General features: G+C 46.9%; 1 protein-coding gene across 9 annotated transcripts in view; it reads right to left on the bottom strand.

The window, feature by feature from the left end:
• NTRK3 (neurotrophic receptor tyrosine kinase 3) overlaps nt 1–24,297 on the bottom strand; it is a 561,369-nt gene that overhangs the window by 297,715 nt on the left and 239,357 nt on the right. For all 9 annotated transcript variants that reach the window (XM_055277323.2, XM_063640134.1, XM_055277325.2 and 6 more), the window contains 2 exons: nt 14,805–14,879; nt 13,997–14,068 (listed from right to left, as the gene is read on the bottom strand). In XM_055277323.2, coding sequence (XP_055133298.2) covers nt 13,997–14,068; nt 14,805–14,879 — 147 coding nt within the window. The remainder of the gene's footprint in view (nt 1–13,996; nt 14,069–14,804; nt 14,880–24,297) is intronic.

Genomic DNA, 24,297 nt, shown 5'->3' with positions numbered 1-24,297 from the left:
AGTGGGTCCCACAGGCCTAGACCCTGCAAACATACCAGGCTTTCTCTTTCACTGCCAGGCCTCGGACATGCAGCATATGGTTCCCTTTACCTGGCACAATCATCACCCATGTCCCCAGAAAGCCTCTTTCAGCTGCTGACTCACACCCATCCTCAGGTTTCAGGTGGCCTGGAAGCCTTCCTTGCTGGAATCCTCCCTATCCCCAAAGATGCATCCCCCACCTGTGCTAAATGCTCCCAGGGAGCCCCAAGTCCTCATCACACTGTATGTATAGTAACCATCTCTACATGCTGTCTCCCTCTCCCACCCCTAGACTATCCCACTGAAGCCAAAGACCTAAACTTAATTCACCTTTGCACGAATTAAGAGAATTTGCATGAATTCTCCTGAGGCAGAGAAGGCCCTAAACAGATGTTTCTGGAGGGTATTAATGTATTCATGTCTCAGAAAAGTCCCACAGGACCCCAAGGGCCATTATGAGTGGACTTTGTAGGACTCTAAAGCACAAAAAATCAATGATTACATGCCAGCTTCAAGGACAGGGGGAATGCTTGTTTCGGGGAATGCTTGTTTCAGGCAATGAGGTTGACATAATTTGCATCAGCAACACTCTACACAAGATCTTCATAACTTGATCTTCAAACTGAGACCAGGTTGCATTTTTTTCTTGGTCTCCATTTTTAGTAAAACCCAAGAGGTAAAGTCCTTTCATCAAGTTTTTCTGGAGTCCAGTGCTTTGGTGAGATTCCCTCACTAAATCCCACAGCACCCTGTTGGGTACTCAGGTTCTATGTTTGTCAAAGTCCTTTCTCAACATTGTTCACTCTGTCCTCACAATAACCCTGTAGGGGCATGTACAGGCAACAGTTTGGGACCCATTTTATAGATGAGGAAACAGAGAGAGGAGGAGGTCACCTGTGTACCGTCTAAAGAGAACAGGTCTGCACTCTTTCTATGTTCCATAACAACATGTTGACCACCACCAGGGCAGCAGAAGAACCAGACCACCACACCCTCAGGATGCGGGCTCTGGGTCAGGGTCCCAACAGGCCCATTGTAGGGTCCCTGAGGATTCCCTGGCCCTCATCACTCTGGAAAGTCAGTTCCGAAATGAACTGAGATGACTCCCCTAAGCCCAATCCCAGGCAACTCTGATGGTCAGCAAAGCCTCAGCTCTAGCAAGACAGATGCAGTCCCATCTAGCCAGGTCACCCTGTCACAGAGACAGGCAGGTGGCCCTCAATGATGCCTTATACCCCAGGCCCTCTAGAGAATTCAACCCCTCTGTCTGTATAAACCAGCCCTCCAGATGCAAATGGGATGGGAGTTATCCTGGGTGGAGGCTTCACAATCATGGAAAAAGCCAAAGGCAACCACATTAAAGAAATGCAGATGTAAAACCTGAGGTGGAGAGTTGACCAGATCCAAAGAGAAACAGCTGTCAGAGGAAGGGAGAGGGACTCAGGGCTGAAGAGGGCTGCAATGGAGGCTTAAGAACCAGCAAGCTATGCTCTAAATCCAGCTCTTAAATCTCCCCACAGGACTGGCTCCAGGTCACTGCACCCCTTTTTTCTATCTCAATTTCCTCATTGAGAATAACAGTAATAGACTGACAAGGCTCCCTCTTGGTAATGGCAATACACTGATGAGCTGGCAAGGGTGCATGTGTGTTGAGGCTGCCACAGAAGACATGGAGGGTCTCTGCTAGGGGGCTCCAGCCAGATCCCCACCCCAGCTCTGTAACTCCCTTTCCCCTTTAGCTTCTGCTCTCCCCACATACAGGGAGCAGAATCCCAAAGATGCCTCAAACCCAGGGGCTTCGAGCTTGGGCTTCTGAACACCCTTAGTAAGGATCAAGGTTCTAAAATAGCTTCCAAGGTGTGGGACATGCCATTTACTGAGTACCTACCACGTGCAGCCACTGAGAAAGGTGCTTTATGTTCACTCCTTTAATCCTCACCCAAAGCCCTGCGGGGTAGGAATTATTTCCTTGTGTCCTAGGAAGGACACAGAAGCTCAGCTCCTTGGCCAAGAATGCAAAGTGAAAGAGTTGGCAAAGTCAAACTTGGGTTCACAGCCTAGTCTGCCCACCTTCAAAGTGTGTGGTGTTTTCCCTTCTTCTTTCTCCCCCTCCCTCAGTCATTCATTCAGTCATTTGTTCTCCAAATACAAATTTTACATTTAGAAAACAGGATTTAAGGAGACCTAGTCTTTGCCCCCATGGAGCATACACATCATTGAGAGGGTCATACCTTTCCACAGGCATATTTCAGGCCTCACCTGGACCCCTCAGGTGGGTTTCAAGGTGCATCTTGGGAGACCCCGTCTGCAGCTTGCATGAAGTCAGCCAGAGGCAGTGCATGGCTTACTCCCTCTGGGAGACCCAGTACCCTTTAAACCCAGAACAATCGCAGTGGCTGCATCACCCAGAAGACCACCCAGAAAGGGCAGAGGCCTCTTGGGCCCAAGGCAAGCCCCAAAAGGCAAAGGGGTTAACTCAGGAAGAAAAGAGACTTTCAAAGACCCATTAGGAGGAAACAAGGGAGAAAGAGACACAAGGCTGTTAGCCTGCTAAGGAATGAAGAGGAACAGAAATTAATGATGACTCCGAAATAGCCAAGAGACTGAACTCATTTTCTAAATCTGTCCTTAACAAGACAAATGGAGAAAAGAGATGTGAACAAATGGGAGGTAATGAAGCCTTAGGGAAGAGGGGGAAAAAAGAGAAGAAAATCTACTGAGAATAATCAAGGATGGAAAATATGAGCACAGTGTCTAATCCCCAAGACTAGGAGATGCACAGCCTCTGGCCAGAATGTTTACTCAGCATCACACTGAGTTTTTGAAAGGCAACAGCTGACGGGGTTATAAGAAAATTCTTAAGGTTCAGTCCAGGGGATTCTAGAGAACTGAGATAACTGAAATCAGAAAGAACACAGTCTCCAGGAAGAGGTTAGGGTTTTCGACTAAGAGAATCGCAAAGTACGTATCACAAACATGCAGTGGGCCAGCAGGTGAGGTACGTGGCCATGTTATCTGGCCCTGGGTGGATCAGAATGTGGTCCACAAACAAAGTGAACAGAAAGAAATGATCGGGGGTTGGGGGGCATGAGTAATCTTAGGACCACAGGGCATCTGGAGGAGAGACACAAGCAGACAAGAAAAAGGAAATTCAATTTAGGAAGTTTGCCACCTGCCTCATGGGGGAACTAGGAGCAATACCTTTACAGGGCCTCAGAAGAGGTAGGCACCCAGGAGACTAACGGTATGAGGGGACTGGGAATTTACTTTCTTTGGAGGCAGCAGATACGAGAGTAGAAACTAAGAAATATCCGTTGAAAATCTGAAGCTTGGTGAATTCTGCAGTGCAAAACACATATGGGGTTCAATAACACATTTGGGGTTCAATAAAAGCAGGAAGGATCCATTTAAAAGAGGACAATAACGGCTCCACTCAGTCTTATCATGTGCCATAGGGGCTGGGATATGGAAAGAATGCAGGGACCCAGGCACACCTACAGAAATAGCATGGCTTGATTGTACTATGAGGTGTCAGATGTTAAAGTTGCATACACAGGCACACAATTTCAGGATGTTAGAGCAGACAGAGCCTTGGAGCTTATCTAAGCTGGCCCATATCCCCTTCTTTCCCATTCTATAACAGGGTGTGCCACGTACAGTCATAATCCTGCCCGAAATGGGCCAAAGACATCCAGGGCTGGTGTAGCCCCATGCTCCCTGGAAATGGGGAAAATAGAAATCTGCCACTCCTGCATCAACATATCACAGCATGATTCATCTCCACCTGCTCGATCATCAGGCTCCATTCTCTATGCTGAATACACACTCTGTGTAATCATCTGTTAATGGCCCTCCCAAGTGCCAGCCAGTAGGCTAAGGGGCATTGCCCATTCACCCAGACCCTGCTAGCAACCAGGTGCAAAGCAGGACATGATTTCAGGCACTCCCTTCGTGGTCTCCCATGGGCCTTCCCCTCCATCTGCCCTTCATTTTGAGGAGTGCTGCTCTGAAGCCTACTGCCTCCCTCTCTTCTCCAGCTGGGTTCCTGAATTGAAAACAGCCAAGGCTGACCAGAGCTGGCCTTGGCCAAGAGATGGTAGAGTGGAGGCTCTGGAGCTCTAGAGGCAAGCAACCTGGAGTTGGTTTCTGGCTCTGCCACTTAGCAGGTATGAAACCTTAGTTAAGTCACTCAGCCTCTCTGTGGCTCAAATTCCTCATCTGCTAAATGGGGACAACAGGGCCGCGCGCAGTGGCTCACGCCTGTAATCCCGGCACTTTGGGAGGCCGAGGCGGGCGGATCACGAGGTCAGGAGATCGAGACCATCCTGGCTAACACGGTGAAAAATACAAAAAATTAGCCGGGCGTGGTGGCGGGTGCCTGTAGTCCCAACTACTCAGGAGGCTGAGGCAGGAGAATGGCATGAACCCGGGAGGAGGAGCCTGCAGTAAGCCGAGATCACGCCACTGCACCCCAGCCTAAGTGACGGAGCGAGACTCTGTCTCAAAAAAAAAAAAAAAAATGGGGACAACAATGATGTCCACTTGCTATTATGAGCATGAAATGACATATAAAGTGCATAGAGGAATGCTTGGTCTATAGTCAGTGCTTCACTGATGTTATGTCCCTGCAACTCACAGCATTGGAATGCCTGCCCCTCCAGGGAGGTGAGATGGGGGAATAGAATAAAGTGGGTAAAACCAAAATAAATAGACAACAGATTTCCTCTGGTCCTGCCCCTCAGTGGCCCCAGCTGTGTCCCAGATGCAACCTTTCTTCCTGGAAGAATTTCCCAAAATGCTATGAGGTCAGGATTGGGCCACTTATAACACTGTCTCACGTTTGAGATGTGAAAACAGACCAAATGGGTTAAATAGCTTATTCAAGGTCACAGCATAAGGCCAAGAAAGAGCCAAAGGGATGTGCAGGATGTGGCCACCTAGCCCTGCTGTAGCCAAAAAATACCTCTAATGATTGACAGCCATCCCCACCAGCCCCTCCCATATACTCATATGGACCCAAAGCCCAGCATCTTCCCTCCTGGCCTCCACCCAGACACACTACTGCATATAGTCCTGACTCAAGCCTCCCACATCATTCACTCTGTGAAAATCCTATTCCATGGACAAATGGCTCCATTTCCAAATGCTGTTCCCTTGGCAATTTTTTCAGTATACCTGACAGACAGGCTCAGTGGCCTATACCCATCAGCACATGTCCAAACAGCTCTAGCAGAAAGTCCAGGGGGAAACAGCTGTGCACACCCCATGGTAAGCTGCAGCCCTGTGCCATAAGCAGGCTGTCTGCCAACCCAAGTCCACCCTCCTCCAAAGCCAGGCCAGCTGTCACCTGCTCCATAAGGCTGCCCAACCATTCCCGCCCATCTCGGGTCAGCAGTCCTGCTCAGAGCCCTCCAGCGGCTCCTCCACTGCCTTGTGCTGGAAGTCCCTGGAGAATGTCAGCTGTTTCTGCAATCTGTCAAAGGTGTGAGCTGTGTCACCAACAACCCATAGCCACTGATGAAGAACCACCACTCACCATTTACTTCCTTATACTTACATTAGAGGAGGTTCAAAACTTTCCCTGTAATAACATCTCTCTCATTTGTATTCTGAGACCCTATCTTGAGTAGGAGAGAAAAGAATTGGGTAATAGCTTAGACACCAAGTTTCACGCACTCCCAGTAGCCTATCTACTCCATACACTGATTACAGCTTCTGTCATTTCTGGTTTATCTTTTCTTTCTTTTTTTTAGCCACAATAAAAGTGTATTTCTCTCTCAAGCTACATGTCGACAGAGGTCAGCTGTGGCTTTGCTCCCATCATCTTCCCAACAAGACTCCAGCTAATGGGGCAGCCTCCATCTGGAACAGTAACATCTTTTGCCCCATGGCAGAGGAAAAGAGACATAGTAGGCCCCACACAGGCTCTGAAAGCATCTTCTAAGAAGGAACACAGGATAGACATAGAGAGATAGATAGAGAGAAAGAGAGACATAAAGAGATAGAGCAATAGATATACACAATTCAACCACTTAAAATGTACAATTCAAAAGTTTTTCATATATTCACAGGGTTGTGAATCAATTTTAGAATACTGACGATCAATTTTAGAATATTTTCATCATGATAATGATCAATTTTAGAATCAAATTGATCCATTTTAGAATATCAATTTTAGATGATATTGACATTGATCATCTGCTATATGTACTATTTATATTTGTACGTTCCAATTTTCTAAAGAATAATAACAGCAATCTCCACTAACATATATTGGGTTATTGTTATGGGCCAGACATTCTCCTCAATGCTTCATATACATTAATTCATTTGGTCTTGCTAACAACCATATTATTCCCATTTTCCAAAAGAGGAGATTAAGGCATAGATATGTGAAGTAACTTGCCCGAGATATACAGATATATGTGATAAAGCCAGAATCGAATGTCAGGCCATGTGGTTCAAGAGCACATACTCTCAACTACTTAACAAAATAACCAAATTAGTGATGAGGGTGGGTTAGAGGCAATAGCTTAAGCAGGATGTTTGGTGGAAGCTCTGAGCAAGAAGAACTGAATGAGAAGAAAACTCAAAGAGGCAACCTACCTTCATTGTACATTTTTGTATCACACCTTAGCAGCGTGATACTGTGATATGATTCTGTACTATTTATATTTGTACGTTCCAATAATATAAGTGATATGCATGTAATATTTGCCCATATGCCCCTTCTTTTCTTTTTTTTCTTTTTTTTTTTTTTTGAGACGGAGTCTCGCTCTGTCACCAGGCTGGAGCCCAGTGGCACGATTTCAGCTCACTGCAACCTCCGCCTCCCAGGTTCAAGTGATTCTCCTGCCTCAACCTCCCGAGTAGCTGGGACTACAGGCACACGCCACCATGCCCAGCTAATTTTTGTATTTTTAGTAGAGACGGGGTTTCACCATGTTGGCCAGAATGGTCTCTATCTCTTGACCTCATGATCCGCCCGTCTCGGCCTCCCAAAGTGCTAGAAGTATAGGTGTGAGCCACTGCACCCGGCCCATATGTCCCTTCTTTTAAACAGGGCTGCAATGGTTTCTACCATACATAGAAGTGTGAGGATCTCTGGCTAGATAAGGCCCAAGGAAAGTAGACAGGATAAATATGATGGGAGGAATGCCACACAGAGCGTACCAAGACCCACATTCTAGTCCTGGCTCAACTCTTACCCATGGGGATCTTGGTCAGAATTCTTCTCCACTCAAGACATCCTTCTTGTCATCCAGAAAATGATCAAATCAGACTAGAGTCACTTGTACATGCAACAAATCACTACCGATCACTTGGCATATGACAGGCATTGTTCTCAGTGCTGGAGATATAGCAGGGAAAAGATCCTGCTCCATGGAAGTTTATATTCCAGTGCGGGAGATAGAGTATCAACTCTTAAACAAATAGCTGAATGAGATACTTGCAGATGATCAATAGTAATAAAGGTGAAGGAAATGATTCAGCCACATGACAGAATAAAATGTGATCTATTTGTAAGGAGAAGGAAGGCCACAAAGTTTGAGCAGTCAGGAGGCCTTGCTAAGAAAGTAGCATTTGAGTGAATAATGAGAAGGGGCCAGCCATGCCAAGATCCAGGGCAGGGTATCTGTCTGGGTCAGATGGGTCAACAGGGACAAAAACTCCAATGTGGGAATGAGCTTGGCACATTTAAGGGACTGAAAAGGCTTGTAAGGCTGCAGCAGCGAGAACAAGGGGAAAAATACAAGACAATTAGACAGGGAGACAGAAACTATATCCATGTGAGTCCTGTGGCCACGGAAAGGGGCTTAGCTTTTATTGTAAGTAACGCAAGAAGTAATTGGAGGGCTTTAAGCAGCTAAGTGGCATGATCGGATTTATATGTTTAAAATATCACTCTGGCAACTGTGTGGACAATGAAATGTAGCAGACAAAAGTGAAGGCATGGAAAACCTAAGTTAGAAGGCTACTGTCACAGTGTCAGTGGAGGGGATGATGACTTGGACCAAGACAATAGACATGAGGATGGAAAGGGTAAATAAGCAGATGGATACAAAATATTTTATGAATTTATTAAACTGAAGAAGAAGCAGTTGAGCAGGTAAAGGAAAGAGAGGCATCAAGAATGTCTCCCAAGGTTTTGGCCTGAGTAATTTGATGGATAGTACCACTTACAAGAACAAGAAGCATTGAGGAAGAAGAGGTTAGGAGGAAGGGCTTGGTATGAAATCAAGAATCCTGTCTTGGACAACTTAAGGTTGACTCGTGACTGGGGCACGCAAGTAGGCAGTTTGATACAGGAAGCTAAAGGGCAAGATAGGAATACAAATTTGGGAGTTGGTTCCAAGGACTCTTCTAGCTTTAACTGTCTATGATTCTAAACAATTGGAGACCAACATGTGTAGGGAGGAAGTCTTTAATAATAGCAAAAAATATATATTGAGTCTTTCATAGTACATTGTCTTAAGCACTTTCCAGGCATTGTCTTATTTAAGGCTAAGAACAATCCTATGAAGTAGGAACTCTTATTTTCCTTTCAACAGCTTGCCTAAGGTCAACAGCAGGAAGTGAAAGATCTAGGATTTGAATCCTGATCTTTCTATCTTCAAAGCCCATGCTCCTTACTGTCAGCTATCCCGCATTTCATGGCTAAGTCCTCCACAAAGAACAGAAGAAGGAGGATGCTTGTGGAGAAGCAGTGAGGGAGACCAGTGTGCCAGTTGCCGATCCTTTTGGGACTTGGAGAAAAGTCTCAGTGCAGAGGTAAGGGGGCAGGCAGAAAAAAAAAATTTACTGAGATACTGTCTACACATTATCTTGAAACTCAGAATCTGGGGTTATTCCAAGGAGAAAGAACATTGAGTAATTTATAATACATAATAAATCCATGTCATCATTTTTTCACCCCAATAATCTCAAGAGAAATGTATTACCTATGCAGTCAGTGTCTTGAAAGGGTAGGGATCCTAGCCACCTCTTCTTTTCCTATCCACATAGCATCACTGACTTCCTGTCCTTGCAAACATAACACGGTTGACACAATCGTGCTCAAATCAGGACATTCTCCATCTTTCACCCCACTCTGGCGGCTGACTCTCCCAGCTAAAGATTGAGTGCACGTTTGCTTCTGAAAGGAGAAATAACTTAGTCCGGCATCCAGAGCTTTTTGGAAAAGAGCAAGAAATGGAGCCCAAGAGAGATCCCACCACAATCAACTCTAGGGATTAAATAAATTCTCTTGGCTTGCTGGAATCTTACATTAAATATTCTTGGAAATAAGTAGGCCATAGGCTAATGCTAAGAAATCTTTCATAATAAAGATATTCAGGTTGTAATGTAACTGTCATTATAGGATTTGACCTGAATAGAAAGAGGAACTAAACAGAGCTTTCTCAAGAGAGCTCTTTGAGGATGGATCGTACTGAATCCCCAGGGGGAAAGAGCAGCTCTTTCACAGAACTTTAAAGATGCCCACCCCTCCTATAAGAAGTTCTTGCTGTGAAAACCAGAGAGACAAAACGCTCCTGGGATGTAAAAAAGTACACGGACTTCAGATTCAAAGGATTTAGAGTCCACATTCTGATTCTTCCACTAACTTACTGTGTAACCTTAGGAGAACTCAGTTATAACTTCTGAGCTTCAGTGTTTGCATCTATGAAATGGGGAGAGAGGACTCCTAACTTAGAGTTACTGTGGGGAGTAAGTGAGTTCAAATTTGCAAATGCACCAGGCACAGTTCTTGGCACACAGGAAGTTCTCAATCAGTATTAGCCTTTCCCTTTTCTTTTCTGATACCAGCAGTTTTATGCGGTTTTCTGAACATAGTAATGACTAGCAAAACATAGTAACTTTTTAAATTGCTTCTGTGAAGAAACATTGCCTCTTCTGGCCCATGAGCTATAGTGGAAAGATTCCTGGAAAGAGAATCAGAGGACTTAGGTGCAGTTCTACTTCTGCTACTTACAAGTCAGAGCCTCTCTGGGCCTATCTTCTGTGCTGTAAAATAAAGCCACCTACCATACCCCTGCCCCAAGGATAGTTATGAGAATTCAATGAGATAATGTATGGAAAAGCACTTTGAAAACCATGAAGAGCTCTACAGATGAAAGGAAGCACCATTGTTTGAGTGCAGCTCATAGACAGACATCTACATTCTTCATGTATGGGGATCCCAGACTGTGGTGATCCAGTCTGTGTGAGCCATGCCAGAGAAAACACACCCCATAAAGGGAAAGAGGGGCCAGCTGCAGAAGTGGGGCTCAGAGGACTCTGAGAACAACTCAAGTTCAATAATGCTGGTGGACAAGATCTCAACTCAGGTGGAAATAAAGAAAGTTGTCAGCTCATCAGTTTCAGTTGCTTAGGTCCTTTCTGAAACTGACAGCATCTACAGAGAGGTCTACATACAGTCTAGAGCAAGTGGGGATAAAAGGGGAGAATAGAGAACTTATCCGGATTTATTCATCAGTGTACAATGAGGAAAGACGCTGGAGAATATGAGTATTCCAGTCACCAGAGAGGTGGGCTCCACTGTGAGACAGAAATTCAGCTTTTCCAGGACAAAGAAGTGGTCAGAATACCCATCAAGGTCACCTAACCCTTTCTCTTTGATTATATAATCATCACCAGAAATAATAACAATAATTACTATCATTACTAGCAACTGTTCTCTTTGAATGCTCACTATTTCCTGGTCACTGGGCTGAGAGCTGTATGTGCCTCTTATCATTTAATCTTGACCACATCCCATCCCTAGAATAGTCACTATTATTATGCCCACTTTTCAGATTGGCATATGGCTATTACAATTATCAATCTCAGAAATCCTTATCCTTAAAAATCCTTAATCCAAAATTCTTAGGATCAGAGAAGGGATACAAGGGTGGAGAATATTCCCATCTCTCAAAAAAGGGTTTCCCTTGATGTGTATTCATCCATATCTCATTTTCCACATTCTACAAAAGGTAGAGAAAACTGAAGCAGTCAAGAGGAGATGGTCAGTCACTCATAAACCATGAAGTAGGGCCCAAGAGTCCTCATCTCCAGACTACTGTGTAGCAGACAACTTGGCCAAAACTTTGTCAATTCATTTTCTGGCCTGAGGAAGAATTACACTGATTAACGCAACAGTAGCTTAGGAGTGGGAGACAGTTCAACCAATCAGAACAACTCGAACAATTTGACATCAGTACTAGGGGCAATGATATCACTTCCTACTTCTTATTTTATACAGAGGAAAGAAGAAAAGACTTCTCAGCCATCACCCTAAAAAAAAAAAAAAGCCGCCAAGCCAGGGCTCAGCAATTAGTGTTGGAGTAAGTGATCATCTTGTGATTGCTCAGCTGGGGCCAGAAGACTTGTAAATGCATTTAGAGGACAGAAATAGAAGATGTTGTGAGACAGCAGAGAAACCTGGCCCATTTGCCAGGAGAAAATGTCCCAAAGCTGCCGGGAAATTTACTCAATTGGGAATTTGGTGTGTGTCTCCATAAATAAGAAAAGTTAATAAATAAAACCCGTGGATAAAGCCAGTGCCTCTGCCTCATCCTATTGACTCGTCTCTCTGTGACCCCCAGGCTCCTCTGGGCATCCCACTGTGCCTATCAGAGCCACTTGACTGGGTGCTGACTTTCTTGAACTAGGTTGAGCACCCTGACTTGCCCCTAATGCACAGCCAGACTCAAATTGGGGGTGAACTAATGGTCATCCATCCTTCTCGGTAATCCTCCTGTAGCCAATAGCAAGTACTTTGGCAAGAGCTGGCCAATGTGTCCAGGAGAAAACAGGGCCCAAGGTCATAGGCAGGTTCAATGGTAGCCTTGGGTCCTTCTCCAACTAGGTCCTCCTACCCACAAAGCCTTGGGAATCTTGCAAACCTCCACCAGCCTCTATCGCTGTCACCACTCAGCAGATCCCGTATCATTCCAAAAGAGACAGTGGGTCACAACCCTCTTCCAGGATCCTCAAGGGCAAGCCAAAGACATGCTCTGGTACAACCCACTTCAGAGCCACCTGCAGCCCAAGATGCAACCCTGCTCCCATTCCTGAGCCTGGGTCCCGAAGCCTCTCCATCTGCCTAAGAGCTGCAGGGACACCGTGCCCTAGAAGGCTCTGAGGCCTGAGCACCCAGCCCCTGTCCTCAAAGAGAACAGCGTTTGTCTCACATCAACAGCATCCCTCCCCCAAATACGACCTTGCACCACAAACTGGCACTCCGCGTGCCACATTCTGCTCATGGAAGTAGTTTCATATGGCCCATGGAGATGAAGGGTCTTGTTTTTAGCTGGCAGCATTTAAAACTTGAGTTGTTTCACAGAATCTCCAAGTCTTCTGGAAACAAGTCTGACCACACCAGGCCCCACCTCCACGTGGCAGCAGTCAGCTGGAACTGATGACTGGTTGCCTCTTTGGAGGGGACACGTGACCCCACCTGGTCCACCATGGGCATTTGGCTTTGTGACCCTTGTATGAATTACTAAGAAAACGGAGACTTCTCATATATGAAAAGCTTTTTCCCTTGGGATGTTTTACAGTGAAACTCAAACCCCCAATAAAATAAACACCTGGAACATCTGGTCCAAGACCCTCCTCTGGTCCCAGCTATGCCTCCAGCTGCAAAGAACACACATCAGGAGACTCTCACCACAGAGGCTACCCTGGGGCAAGGGGCAACAGCTAAATTAAACAGCTGAAAGGGAGGTCTCAGTCCCCTGGAGTTGATACATCTAGCCCTGAGCAGTGGCCATACAGCCTGCTCTTTCCAGAGAAAAGAAAGCTCCACAGAAAGCAGAGGTGGCCATACTGATAAACAAATATTTATCAAGCACTCACTCCAGGGGTAAGGTCAGGATCCCCCAAAAAAGAAAAAACAACTCCTCCACCAGGATTCACTGTGATCTCTTCCATTTCCCCACCTTCCCTACCCTCCACTTCCTACAGCTCCCCTGGATGTTCCGCCCCGGTCGGTGCATGCAATTTCTCTCCAGCCCAGCTGCCCTTCCGTTACCAAATGCAAAGTGCTCAGTCAGTGAAACTTTTAAGTAGCCACAGGAAAGACTAGCCCAAGGCACACCACTTCTCCACTTTCTCCCCAAAGGCAATAGACCCCTCCCCACCTGGTTCCTGCAGAGCCTCTGCTCTTTGGGAACATGCCCAGTGGGTGTCTGAGATGGCCACTATCCTTGGAGTTGACCCAGACAACAAGTACCCCTCTACGGGTGCAGCGGGTTGGCACTTCCCCTAATCACTCACCCCAGGCTTCCTTTCATGCCCACTTTCTCCCCAGGAAATGGCAGTCCTCATTAAATCCCAAAGTCTATCAGCCCAGAACTTGGCTTAGAGAGGAAGCATCAACTCTTGTGATTCTATCCCCACTAGGGAAAGGGTAGAGACAGGATGAAGGAGGCACAGATAGACAGGAACCCCCACCCATAACCACTTGACCTCTAGCTTGTCCCAGACAAATCTGTGTGACCTTATACAGGTGTTTCCACTTCTCTGAGCTTTTCCCCACTGAACCCAGAATCTATTTAGACATAACACTGGCTATTGGCCATGCTTTCTTTCTTCTTGCAACCCCCCCAGTCCTAACACACATACACACTCTTATGGGCCTACTTATGGTCCCAGAAGTGTAGTATTCACATTACATATGAGTGGAATTCCCTATCATTTACGTTCCCATAAAACTGCAAGTTTCATCATGAAAGTGAACACACTTGGGCGTCAGGTGACTGACTCTCCCTCTCAGCCCCTGGTCCTACATTTTTCCTTCTGACAGGAAACTTAGAGATCATCAAACCCAAAATAATCCTTTTAAGAGGCAAAATTGGAAGCCCAAGAAAGTTCAAAACCTTGCCCAAGAGCCCCTGGAGGCAAAAAACCAGGTCTAGACCTCAGGTCTCTGGCTTCACTGCCCCGAGTCCCTGCCATGTGACCCCCATCCCTGCAGCCCAGCTCTACTCACATATAACGCAAATGGGGGTTCTTGGCAAAGGCTCTGGGCTGAATGCTCCGAAGTCCTGAGTTCTTGATGGTCCTAGACAGAGAGAAAAAGAGGATCAGCAGAGCTCAAGTGGCAGAGGGATATCTGCTCTGGGCTGAGGCTGGCAGGGGGTGAGGCTAAGGCTGGCCCTGCAGATGCCCTGTGGATTATCTGCACCTTTTCATTGCCAATTATCACAGGTGTCCTGCTGGGGTTGCTCAGGGAGGCATCTGGGCTCACACACCCCAGGGCCCTGTGTGAGGCTGGGAGGTCAGGGGTCATACTGGCAGCTGCCCTCCACCCATCCTGGCCAGTGGGTAAGGACCAGGGCTTCTGCTGGTCCAGTGATGGCAGGGCTGCAGCCCTCTTTATTCGTTGTCCCTTTCCCCACTCCAGGTCCCCACAGTCACTAGCACTGACATCCAAGGGTGGAAGTAGCTGGGAAATCTCATACTCCATGGGGCTCATCAGTCAAGCATAAGGGTAGGGAAAGGACACTCACCCAGCATGCCTGGGTTCCGGGCCTGCCTTGAAACCCTACCTTCAAGATGGGAATTCACACAACCCTCTTGCCTCTCTAGACTAGGGTGAAACAAAGGGGTGCGAAGAGATGGCCTTTGAAGCCTCTGGTGTCCCCTAAGTGTATGTTGCCAACTCTACCAAAAGAAGACCCGGGGGAGAAAGCGTGGCTGGCAGCCTTGCTGTGCCCCTCATGTCACCCCAGAAGGCAGACCAGGTGACATCCACCCCTTCCACAGGGAAAGGCCTCTCTGTGGCCAGGTGCACTCACAGCTTTTGAAGTCCAGTGTAGAGCTCCATGTCCACGGCATTGAGCGTGTGAAGACTACGCCAGTTCTCTATGTGTCTGCAGGGGAGGAGTAAAGGTAAGGGTCAGCCAGAAGCAACAGAAATGGGGCTGGCTTTGGAGCCACAGAGACCTGGCTTTGGATCCCTGATAAGCTAATTGATTGCCAGGCCTTTTGCCAAGTCACCAAATAAATCTGAGCCTCAGTTTCTTCCTCTGTGTGGTGGGGTTCGCACCGTCTGCCTGACTGGGTTGTTGCAAGAATTAACTGGATTCATTGGTTCCAAGTTCCTGGCCCATGGATTGCATTGAATGTCTCCCCATCAGCTAGAAAAAGATGCTATTTAAAGATGTGAAGTTCAATCTCCCTGCTTGCCTTCCCTTTCTTTCTTTTTCCTATTCAGAATTTCCTAAGGACTGGCCTTTTTTTCCCCTTAGTTATTGCCCATAATGACAATACAAATGACATGGCTTTAAAAAAGGACGGGGTGGCTGGCTGGCCAGTGGGCATAACCAAGTAGGGACACACTCCTACTTCCAGCATCACCAGGGTCTAGACTCTGGAAGCCCCCTTTGGGTGACCCACAGCCCAATCCCTCCTGGAGCTCAAAAAAACCAATGGCTTGATTTGGTGGGGCTGACTCCAGAGAGTGGGGGCCACCTAAGGATCCTGGAGCCACTAGGGTGTCATGGAAAGCATGGGAACCTGGTAGTGGAGGACACAAACCCTAGCTTCAACCGAGGCTTCAGGACCTAGTGACTTTGAGCCAGTGCTTCCACCTCTCTGAGTCTCTCATGTCTTCATTTGTAAGAGGAGAGTTGCACTGGATCAGCAGTTTCTCCCCTTTTCATCATGAAGGTCTCCTTTTAGAACTTTGCCCCAAGAGATCCCATGTTTAAGGAGGTTTATGTCTAGCAAGCACACTACATCTATTAACTACTAATTAATTCATCTTCTTGGATTTATTAATCAGCAATATAAATCACTGTTAACCAGAGCTTTTTATCAACAGACACAAACCCGTGCTAACTCATCCACTGCATAAATTCCAGCCCAAAGCAAAGAAACTCAACATTCTGTCAGCATGAGAAGGCTTGTCATGGGTATGGATCTGATTTCTGGGTTTATTATTTTTATATTGACCAAATGCCAGAAACAAGCACCCCTCATTACTGCTTTTGGGGTCCCCAGGTTGAGAACCATTACACTATTAATTATCAAAGCCCTTTGCAGCTCTAAAGGTGTATGAATGATGCCGATTCGTACACACCTGTACGAGGCACCAAAGGATCTCGGGAAAAGGCCTTCCACCACCCACCCCATCCTTCCAGGATTTTACTCTGATCAGTGGCCATGAAGTCTAAGTACCATCTTAGTCAAGAGTACAGAGAGGTGACAGCTCATCCTGGGACAGAACTAACCCAGGCACACTCTGTCCAGAAAAGTGACAGCCACCTTCCCCAGACGTCTCCTCTCCGGCACCACCATACCCATAGCTCTGCCATCTGCCACCAAGTCGAGTCAGAGCCAGCAAGGCAGCAGGACTATGACTGCCAGGGCCTCTGGAAGCATTTCAGAGCCACACGGTGACAAGGTATGCTGAGAACCTGTTTTGTACCACATTCTCTCAAAGTCCCTGCTGAGCAGCCAGAGACACTGGCATCTGCTGGGGACGTGGACCAGGTGGCCAGGTTGGTGTTGGATTCCAATGCCAAAGTTCTCCCTGGAAGGCTTACAGCCCCAGGGCAGTTTGGGTGGTCTTCTCCCACCACGGCAGAGAACCTGGCAACATTTCAGATGAAAAGAAAGCGCCAGAGGAGTAGAACTATCTGTGCCACCAGGTCCCCCAGTGTATTCCCTGGGCTTTGTAAATTACCAGGTAGATCACCATGGTTGTACAGAATACTTCTCATTCACAGGACTCCAGCTTCCTACAAGGATCTGCTCCCAACAAGCAACTTTGATCTAATTGTTTAAATCAATGAAATCATTTTTCACAGCCCACATTAGAATTCCATAAATGTGTTGTTACAGTTGAGTTGTCAATCATTACCATGTTCTCAAGCCTTACCCTTCTCAGCCCTCATGTCCTTATGCCCACAAACTGACCCTTCCCTGACTTAGGCAAGCACTGAGATATGGCAGAGAAATGAATGAACTCCTCGATGCAAAGAGTCCTCCGGTAAGCAGAATAATGGTCCCCACCTCCTCCGTTGGGTAGGTCTGAGTTTTCCTAAATCAGGGAATGGCATTTTTATAGCCACAGTGCAACAGTGTGGGTAGAAGTCAGGGCTCTAAGGCAGTGGTCGTCAAGCTACAGCCCGCTGCCTGCTTTCCTGCAGCCCCAGAGCTAAAAATAGCATTTACGTTTTTTTTTTTATTATTATTATACTTTAGGTTTTAGGGTACATGTGCACAATGGGCAGGTTTGTTACATATGTATCCATGTGCCATGTTGATTTCCTGCACCCATTAACTCGTCATTTAGCATTAGGTATATCTCCTAATGCTGTCCCTCCCCCCTCCCAAAACCCCACAACAGTCCCCAGAGTGTGATGTTCCCCTTCCTGTGTCCATGAGTTCTCATTGTTCAATTCCCACCTATGAGTGAGAACATGCGGTGTTTGGTTTTTACATTTTTAAAAATCAAAAGAAGAATAATTATTTTGTAACACATGAAAACTACATGAAATTCAAATTTCCTTGTTCATACCCGTTCATTTACTGTCATCTATAGCTATCTTCAAGCTACAATAACAGAGCTGAATAGTTGCTACAGAGGCCATATGGCCTGCAAAACCTGAAATATTTACTCTCTGGCCCTTTACAGAAAACAGTTGTCGACTCCTGCCCTAGAAGCTGATGGTCAAAATGCATATCCTGGCCCCATCTGTATCCCTATCTATGTGACCCTGTCCAGGTTACTTCTCTGTCTGTGCCTCAGTTTTCTCATCTATTAAATGGGGATAATAAAATAACTGCTTCCTAAGAATGATGTGAAGATCAAAAGACTATGATAAAAAAGAAAACCCCTTTGCAGTGTGGGGCACATGTAAGTCCTCAGGCAGAGCTGGCTGTGCTGATTATTTTCCTCCTGTGCCTTACAGAAACTGAGCAGTCTTGTTCTCAGTTTTCAAGCTAAAAATGGCATCAGGCTTCTGCTGGAAGTTGTCATTTCTCAGGAATCATTGATAAAAATCCCATGTGGCAGAGTGTGGAGGGGTAGGAAACCTGTCATTCATGGCCTCCAGGAAAACTGTTCCAGCAGGAGTTTATACACAGGTTCAAGGAGTGCATAGATGCCACATCAGAGCAGGTTCCGAGGAAGAGCAAGAGGATGAAGATGAGGCCCTGACATTTCTGGATGGCATCAGCTGGGCACCTGCCAAGTTCTCCTATGACTCACCACTTGGTACCCAACCAGGAGGTCAGTGTTGTGACTCTGCTGGCTGGTGTGTGTGTGCTACTAGGGATACCACCATTTTCAGTGAAAAAGGCAGGCTCTAAAAAATATTATATATATATAGTAAAAGAGCAGGTTTGGTTTGCTTTTGTTAATGGTGAGTACCTCAACCCAGCACGATTACATGTGGCTTCTCCTTTTTTGTGATTTTCTGAGCTGTCCAGGTTGAGAATTTGTTTTGTCATTTGAAAATCAATCAATACTGCCTGCAATCCCAGCACTTTGGGAGGCTGAGGCGGGTGGATCATTTGTGGTCAGGAGTTCGAGACCAGCCTGGCCAACATGGGGAAACCCTGTCTCTACTAAAAATACAAAAATCAGCCAGGTGTGGTGGTGGGCACCTGTAATCCCAGCTACTCAGGAGGCTGAGGCAGGAGAATCGCTTGAACCTGGGAGGTAGAGGCTGTAGTGAGCCAAGATCACACCACTGCACTCCAGCATGGACAACACAGTGAGACTCTGTCTCAAAAAAAAAAAAAGAAAAAAATCAATACCTATTCACTTCTAGAGGAAGGCCAGGCACCTAAACCCTGTGGAGGTTGTGACTGGTTCCCTGTTCCAGGACCACAGGCTGGACCAGCTCATCCCTGCCTGGACATCTTATAAACCCACTCCCACTGTGGAGGAAAAGAACTTAGAGCAAGGCCCAACGGACTGTGCAATTCTGCAGAGTGCATGGTGGTGGCCCCCACAGGAACCTGCAGCTCTGCTCTCAATCTGGGTGTCCTGGTTCAATCAGAAACAGAGAGTGGAGGGAGGAGAAAGAGGGCAAAGGGGTGGCACATCAGGTGCCCACTCCTACTTTAAATAAATTACCTCCACTTTAGTCTCGTAATACATTGGTTCTCAAAGGGAGGTGATTTTGCCCCCCAGCAGACATTTGGCAATATCTGGACACATTTTTGATTGTCACAGCGGGGGAAAGAGAGTAACAATGGCTTACAGTGGGTAGAGATTAGAGATGCTGCTAAACATCCTACAATGCACAGGAGAGCCCCCACCGCTAAGAATCATCAGCCCCAAATGTCCACAGCACCAGGATTGAGAAATCCTGCTTTATTATATAAAGCTTATTGCAGTGAGCCGAGATTGCGCCACTGCACTCCAGCCTGGGCGACAGAGCGAGACTCCGTCTCAAAAAAAAAAAAAAAAAAAAAAAAAAAAGCTTCTGCTTCTGCCTAAGAGGGCTATTAAAGCAAGAGTCTCATGGCTTAAAACAACATCAATTTTGAAAATGACTGCTTTGCAGCAAACACTACCAGGCTTCGGGCCAATACAAAAAAGTCTACCTCTAGGTCACTGAGTCCAGGTGAGAGAGAAAAACGGGCAAGCCACAGCTCCCAGGACCCTCTCAAGTCACAGGCATTTCTTGAGAGGAAATGAGGGGTGTGTTGGCCTGCTGGACCATGGCCCAAGCCAGGCTACACATTCCAGAAGCAACAGTGGTCTCTTCTCACCATCTCTGGCTGGAACCCACTGGCCAAGAGCCTTTTCTCTCCACTGAAAGTTCCTCTCCTGGATTTCTCATGCCTCTTCATTCCACAGAAATGTGAAATGCTCCATTCAGAAAATCAGCTCAGTGCCCTGCTCCTAACCTCTCACCACTGCCCTTCCATTCCACAGAGCCACTACTCTGCCAAGAGCTAGTGGGCACCACTTTTCCAGAGGGAGGGAGACAGTGGGCATAATACATGATGACATTGACCTCCAGAGTCAGAGTCGGGCTTAGGGCAGGAACTCAAAAACCTCAGTGAGGTCAAGGTAGACCCCTGGGATCAAGATCTCATGATGCTGCCAGGTGGGCTTAGAAGGGAAATGTTGTCAGGGAATGGCCATGCAGATTCTCTTTGGCAATTCTAGAAAATCAGTCTGAAACATAGCCACTCTCGGTGACTCATAAGAGCAACACCAGGTCCCAGAGACCTAGGACCACAGATAGCTGCTTCATAGCATTTTTATAATGGGACATGGCATAAATTAAATATTAATTGATACATTCATGGGGACACATTCTTTGTGCTAGAGTAAATTAGATTGTAATTCCTTTTTTTTTTTTTTGAGATGGAGTTTCACTCTTGCCGCCCAGGCTGGAGTGCAATGGTGCGATCTTGGCTCACTGCAACCTCTGCCTCCTAGGTTCAAGCAATTCTCCTGCCTTAGCGTGCTGAGTAGCTGGGATTACAGGCATGTGCCACAACACCCAGCTAATTTTGTATTTTTACTAGAGACAGGGTTTCACCATGTGGGCCAGGCTGGTCTCAAACTCCTTACCTCAGGTGATCCACCTGCCTCGGCCTCCCAAAGTGCTGAGATTACAGGTGTGAGACACCGTTCCCAACCAGATGGTGCTTTTGTACTCCAGTTTTCTCTTCTTCCTTCTGTTTTGCTTGGGCCAATATGATAAACAAATTGGCAATCTCCAAGCATTCCAAAATTGGATGGTACAGAATGTGTGGTCCATATTTTAATTAAAAATATGTCATGTGGATATGTTTAAGAGTTGTTTCTACCTTCAGTATTTAATGTTTCATGTTTACTCCTCTCCTATGCAGAAAACTATAGAACACAAAGACGCCCACCACCATCTAACCCCAGAGGACTAAGGTGATTGAGAAAGTCCACAGGGACAAGGCACCCTTTACCTGGCAGAACTTTCCTGGGTACTTGGTGAGACAGGAGCTCAGTGGGTGGGACTTAGGAACATCCTTCCTTTCTCGATAGGTAGCAGGCCCAGTATTGCCTCATTTTTCTAAGCTTTTCCAGCTCCTCTCTCGCTATCAGATTGCTGTTATCTTCACTGTGACTTCTCACTGCTATTAATGAGCTCTTCTTCATAACCAAATTTTCCAGACAACTAAATTTAAATGCAAAACTCTTTGCATTTTCAACTTCCTTGCTGGATGTTTCTTTTTTCCACCTAAAATGCATTACACACATCCTTGTCTTTTTAAGCAGAGTAGACAGATCATGATTTACATTTTCTTGATGACCTTACATCAATACGATCAGCCTAATGAGTCTGCCAGCCTGTAGCACAGCAACACCCTCAGAAGCTCTTGAAGGATGCAGAATTTGTAGCCCTACTACAAATGGCCCTACCCTGATATGATTTCCTGTTCCAATGGTTATTGCATCCATTTTAACTATTTTCTGACTCTTTCTTTGATATTAGGCAGGCCATCCCTCTTAAGCTGTCCCCAGGGCCCCTCCTCCCTCCCAAATGTGCTGTGCCCAGTCTCCTCTGCAGCCTCTTGGAGCCCAATAGGTAAGAGCTGGCACCTGGAGTTACACTGACCTGGAGATGGCGCGCTAGCTCTGGAAGCCAGATGCCCTCAGGCCAGTTACTAGATCTTCTCCAGCCGTCAGTTTTTCCATAGCAAAACTAGCTGTGGTGAGGGTTAAAGAAGGTAATGCCTAAGTCCTCAATTCAGTGTGGATGCACGGCACTAGTGGAATAAATAGCTGATTCCACTTGTATTGTTAGAAATGCATGTTAAGTAAGCATAAATAGGATCTAAGGGAATATGAAAACATTCACACACACATACATGCACGTGCATACAGATAGGCAGATATTTGACCTTGTTTTCATATGACTTTGTTTTGCTCCCCCTTTTGGATAACTGAAGTTGCCAGTTAAGTGAAGGTTTCCTGGTGGTGCAGTCACAGTTCACATTGACATAGCGGTACCCAAGTGTACAACACTAACATTATGTTCAGAATACTGGCAGGAGGCAGCTGAAGCTGATGTTTCCTCTGTGTGTGTGTGTGTGTGTGTGTGTGTGTGTGTGTGTGTGTGTGTGTGTGTGTGTGTGTCTTGACACAGAGCCTCACTGTCACCCAGGCTGGAGTGTAGTGATCTCAGCTCACTGCAAACTCTGCCTCCCAGGTTCAAGCAATTCTCGTGCCTCAGCCTACCGAGTAGCTGGGACTATAGGCATGTGTCACCATGCCTGGCTGATTTTTGTATTTTTAGTAGAGACAGGGCTATACCATGTTGGCCAGGCTGGTTGCAAAATCCTGGCCTCAAGCAATCAGCCTGCCTAGGCCTCCGGATGTTTTTTATAAGTGAGTACTCTACTCCTCCAACACAAAATTCAAAAGCTTCAAAAACAACAAGATTGCATACAGGTGTCCCTTCTCTCCAGCTAGTGCCTGCAGAAGCTAGTCTGGAATTCCATTTCCTAACAAGTCGGCATTGGAGCACACACATGCATGAATGCACGTGTGCACACACACGCACAATGTGCCGCGCTTTTGACTCTGAAGCCTTGTAGGGCAATGAGGAAATTGATTTGTTACCCAGGCGTATTATGTCTAGTGATCCAGACAGCAGCATTAGCTTTCAATTATCTGATATGTTTAGCATCATAAACAAACCGTCTGGAGCAAAAGCTCCATGGTGCTGAGGCATCAAGGGGGCTGGGGAGGAGCTGCATCGGATCACGCTAGCCAAGTCACCCAGCTCTCCCTCCCTTGACAGCTGTTGTGGGGGGCAGTGTGCTAGATGCCTGGGGAGCCAGACCTGAGAGCCCCAGGCAGCCAGGGGTTGGGGCGGCTTGTGCCAGTGACCCCAGCATGCCAGCACATTAGCACAGAAGCCTACAAGCAGCTGTGCGCCAAGGACCACGGTGAACCAGCCCCGCATCTGGGGCCACCCCTGGGACCACAGAAAGGAACATTCAGATCGTGAAGCAAACAGATGGAAGACGACAGCATCTGTGCTGGCTTCCTGATCAATTCCAAAGCGTTGTGCCGGGAACGAAGAACGTTTGTGCACACACCTGTGTTCTGCAGGTGCAAAGATGCTATGTCTCCTAACAGGAAAAGATCAAGGGCACATCTTCACTGCTACCCCACTAAGAAAAGGGCTAACTCCCAGGAGCGAGATTTCATCTGGGAGCCAGCCAGTTCACTGGGGAGTCCAGGCCGTTATGGCTGAACCCCAGCCTGTGGCCTCCTATCCTACCCCTCCCCAGCCTATCTGCTTCTATTTTTACTGCTGCTGCCTGGGCTGGCACAGGATGGCAACCCCAGCTTGCCTACACATCAATGCTCCCAGTAACCACCACCTATTCTAGCCTGGAGAACTAGCATCTCCTCCTACCTGGCCTCCCTGCTTTCCTTCTTCTCCAACAATCTACGTTATTGCAACCACTGTCTCCTGCCTAAAACCCTCCAATGGCTTCGTTTGGCTATGACGATAAAATCCAATGATGTCCAGACATCACTGGGAAGCCACCCTCAAGGTCCTGCATAAGCTGGCCACCAGATGCCTCTAGGGCTCCTTCTCTGAACACACTACCTTTGTTTTGTGGGCTCCAGTCACACTGTCCTGCCTTTGGTCTTTAAATATGCCAAGCTTATTCCCAACCAGACCTCCTACATGAAACACTTATCCCTGGCTTCTTTCAATCCCTCAGATCGCCACTCAAAAATCACCTTCTCAGAGAAGCCTGCCCTGACCCCACTGTGTTAGGAGCCCCTGCGTTTCCCCTCCAAGTGCTCTCTGGCACAGACTCCTGTTTATGTCCTTCACGGCCCTTAATAACCATCTGTAATTGTCTTATTAGATTATTTGATTATGTGTTTGTCATCAGTGTCTCTACATTAGAACCATAATGCATGAGAACAGAGATCATATCTGCCTTACTCACCATTTACTCACCCCCAGAATCTCAAATTGGGGCACTACCCCTGAGTAAGTACACACCTGGAAAGCCATCCAGGGCGGTACTACGTAGCCACCCAGCTGCCCCACCTCACTGCCAGAGGATCTCCACACTCAGCACCTGCACGGCCCTCACCCTGGCCCCCGAGCAGCCCAGAACCCTGGTCTGACCCTACAGGCACCCTGAACTTGATCTCTGGGGAGAGCTGTGGCCCCAAGCACACCACTGAACATCCCACCCAGGGACAGCCATGCTGGGGGCATAACTGCAGGGCACAGCAGCAAGGGGAAGGTGATCTCAGAGGTCTCAAGGGCCCCATATCCAGAGCTCCCTCCCAGGCCC

The sequence above is a fragment of the Symphalangus syndactylus genome, chromosome 5, assembly GCF_028878055.3.
Source record: "Symphalangus syndactylus isolate Jambi chromosome 5, NHGRI_mSymSyn1-v2.1_pri, whole genome shotgun sequence".
NCBI classification, from domain to species: domain Eukaryota; kingdom Metazoa; phylum Chordata; class Mammalia; order Primates; family Hylobatidae; genus Symphalangus; species Symphalangus syndactylus.
The sequence above is the reverse complement of the archived record's forward strand: the minus strand, read 5'-3'. Positions and strand labels throughout refer to the sequence as shown.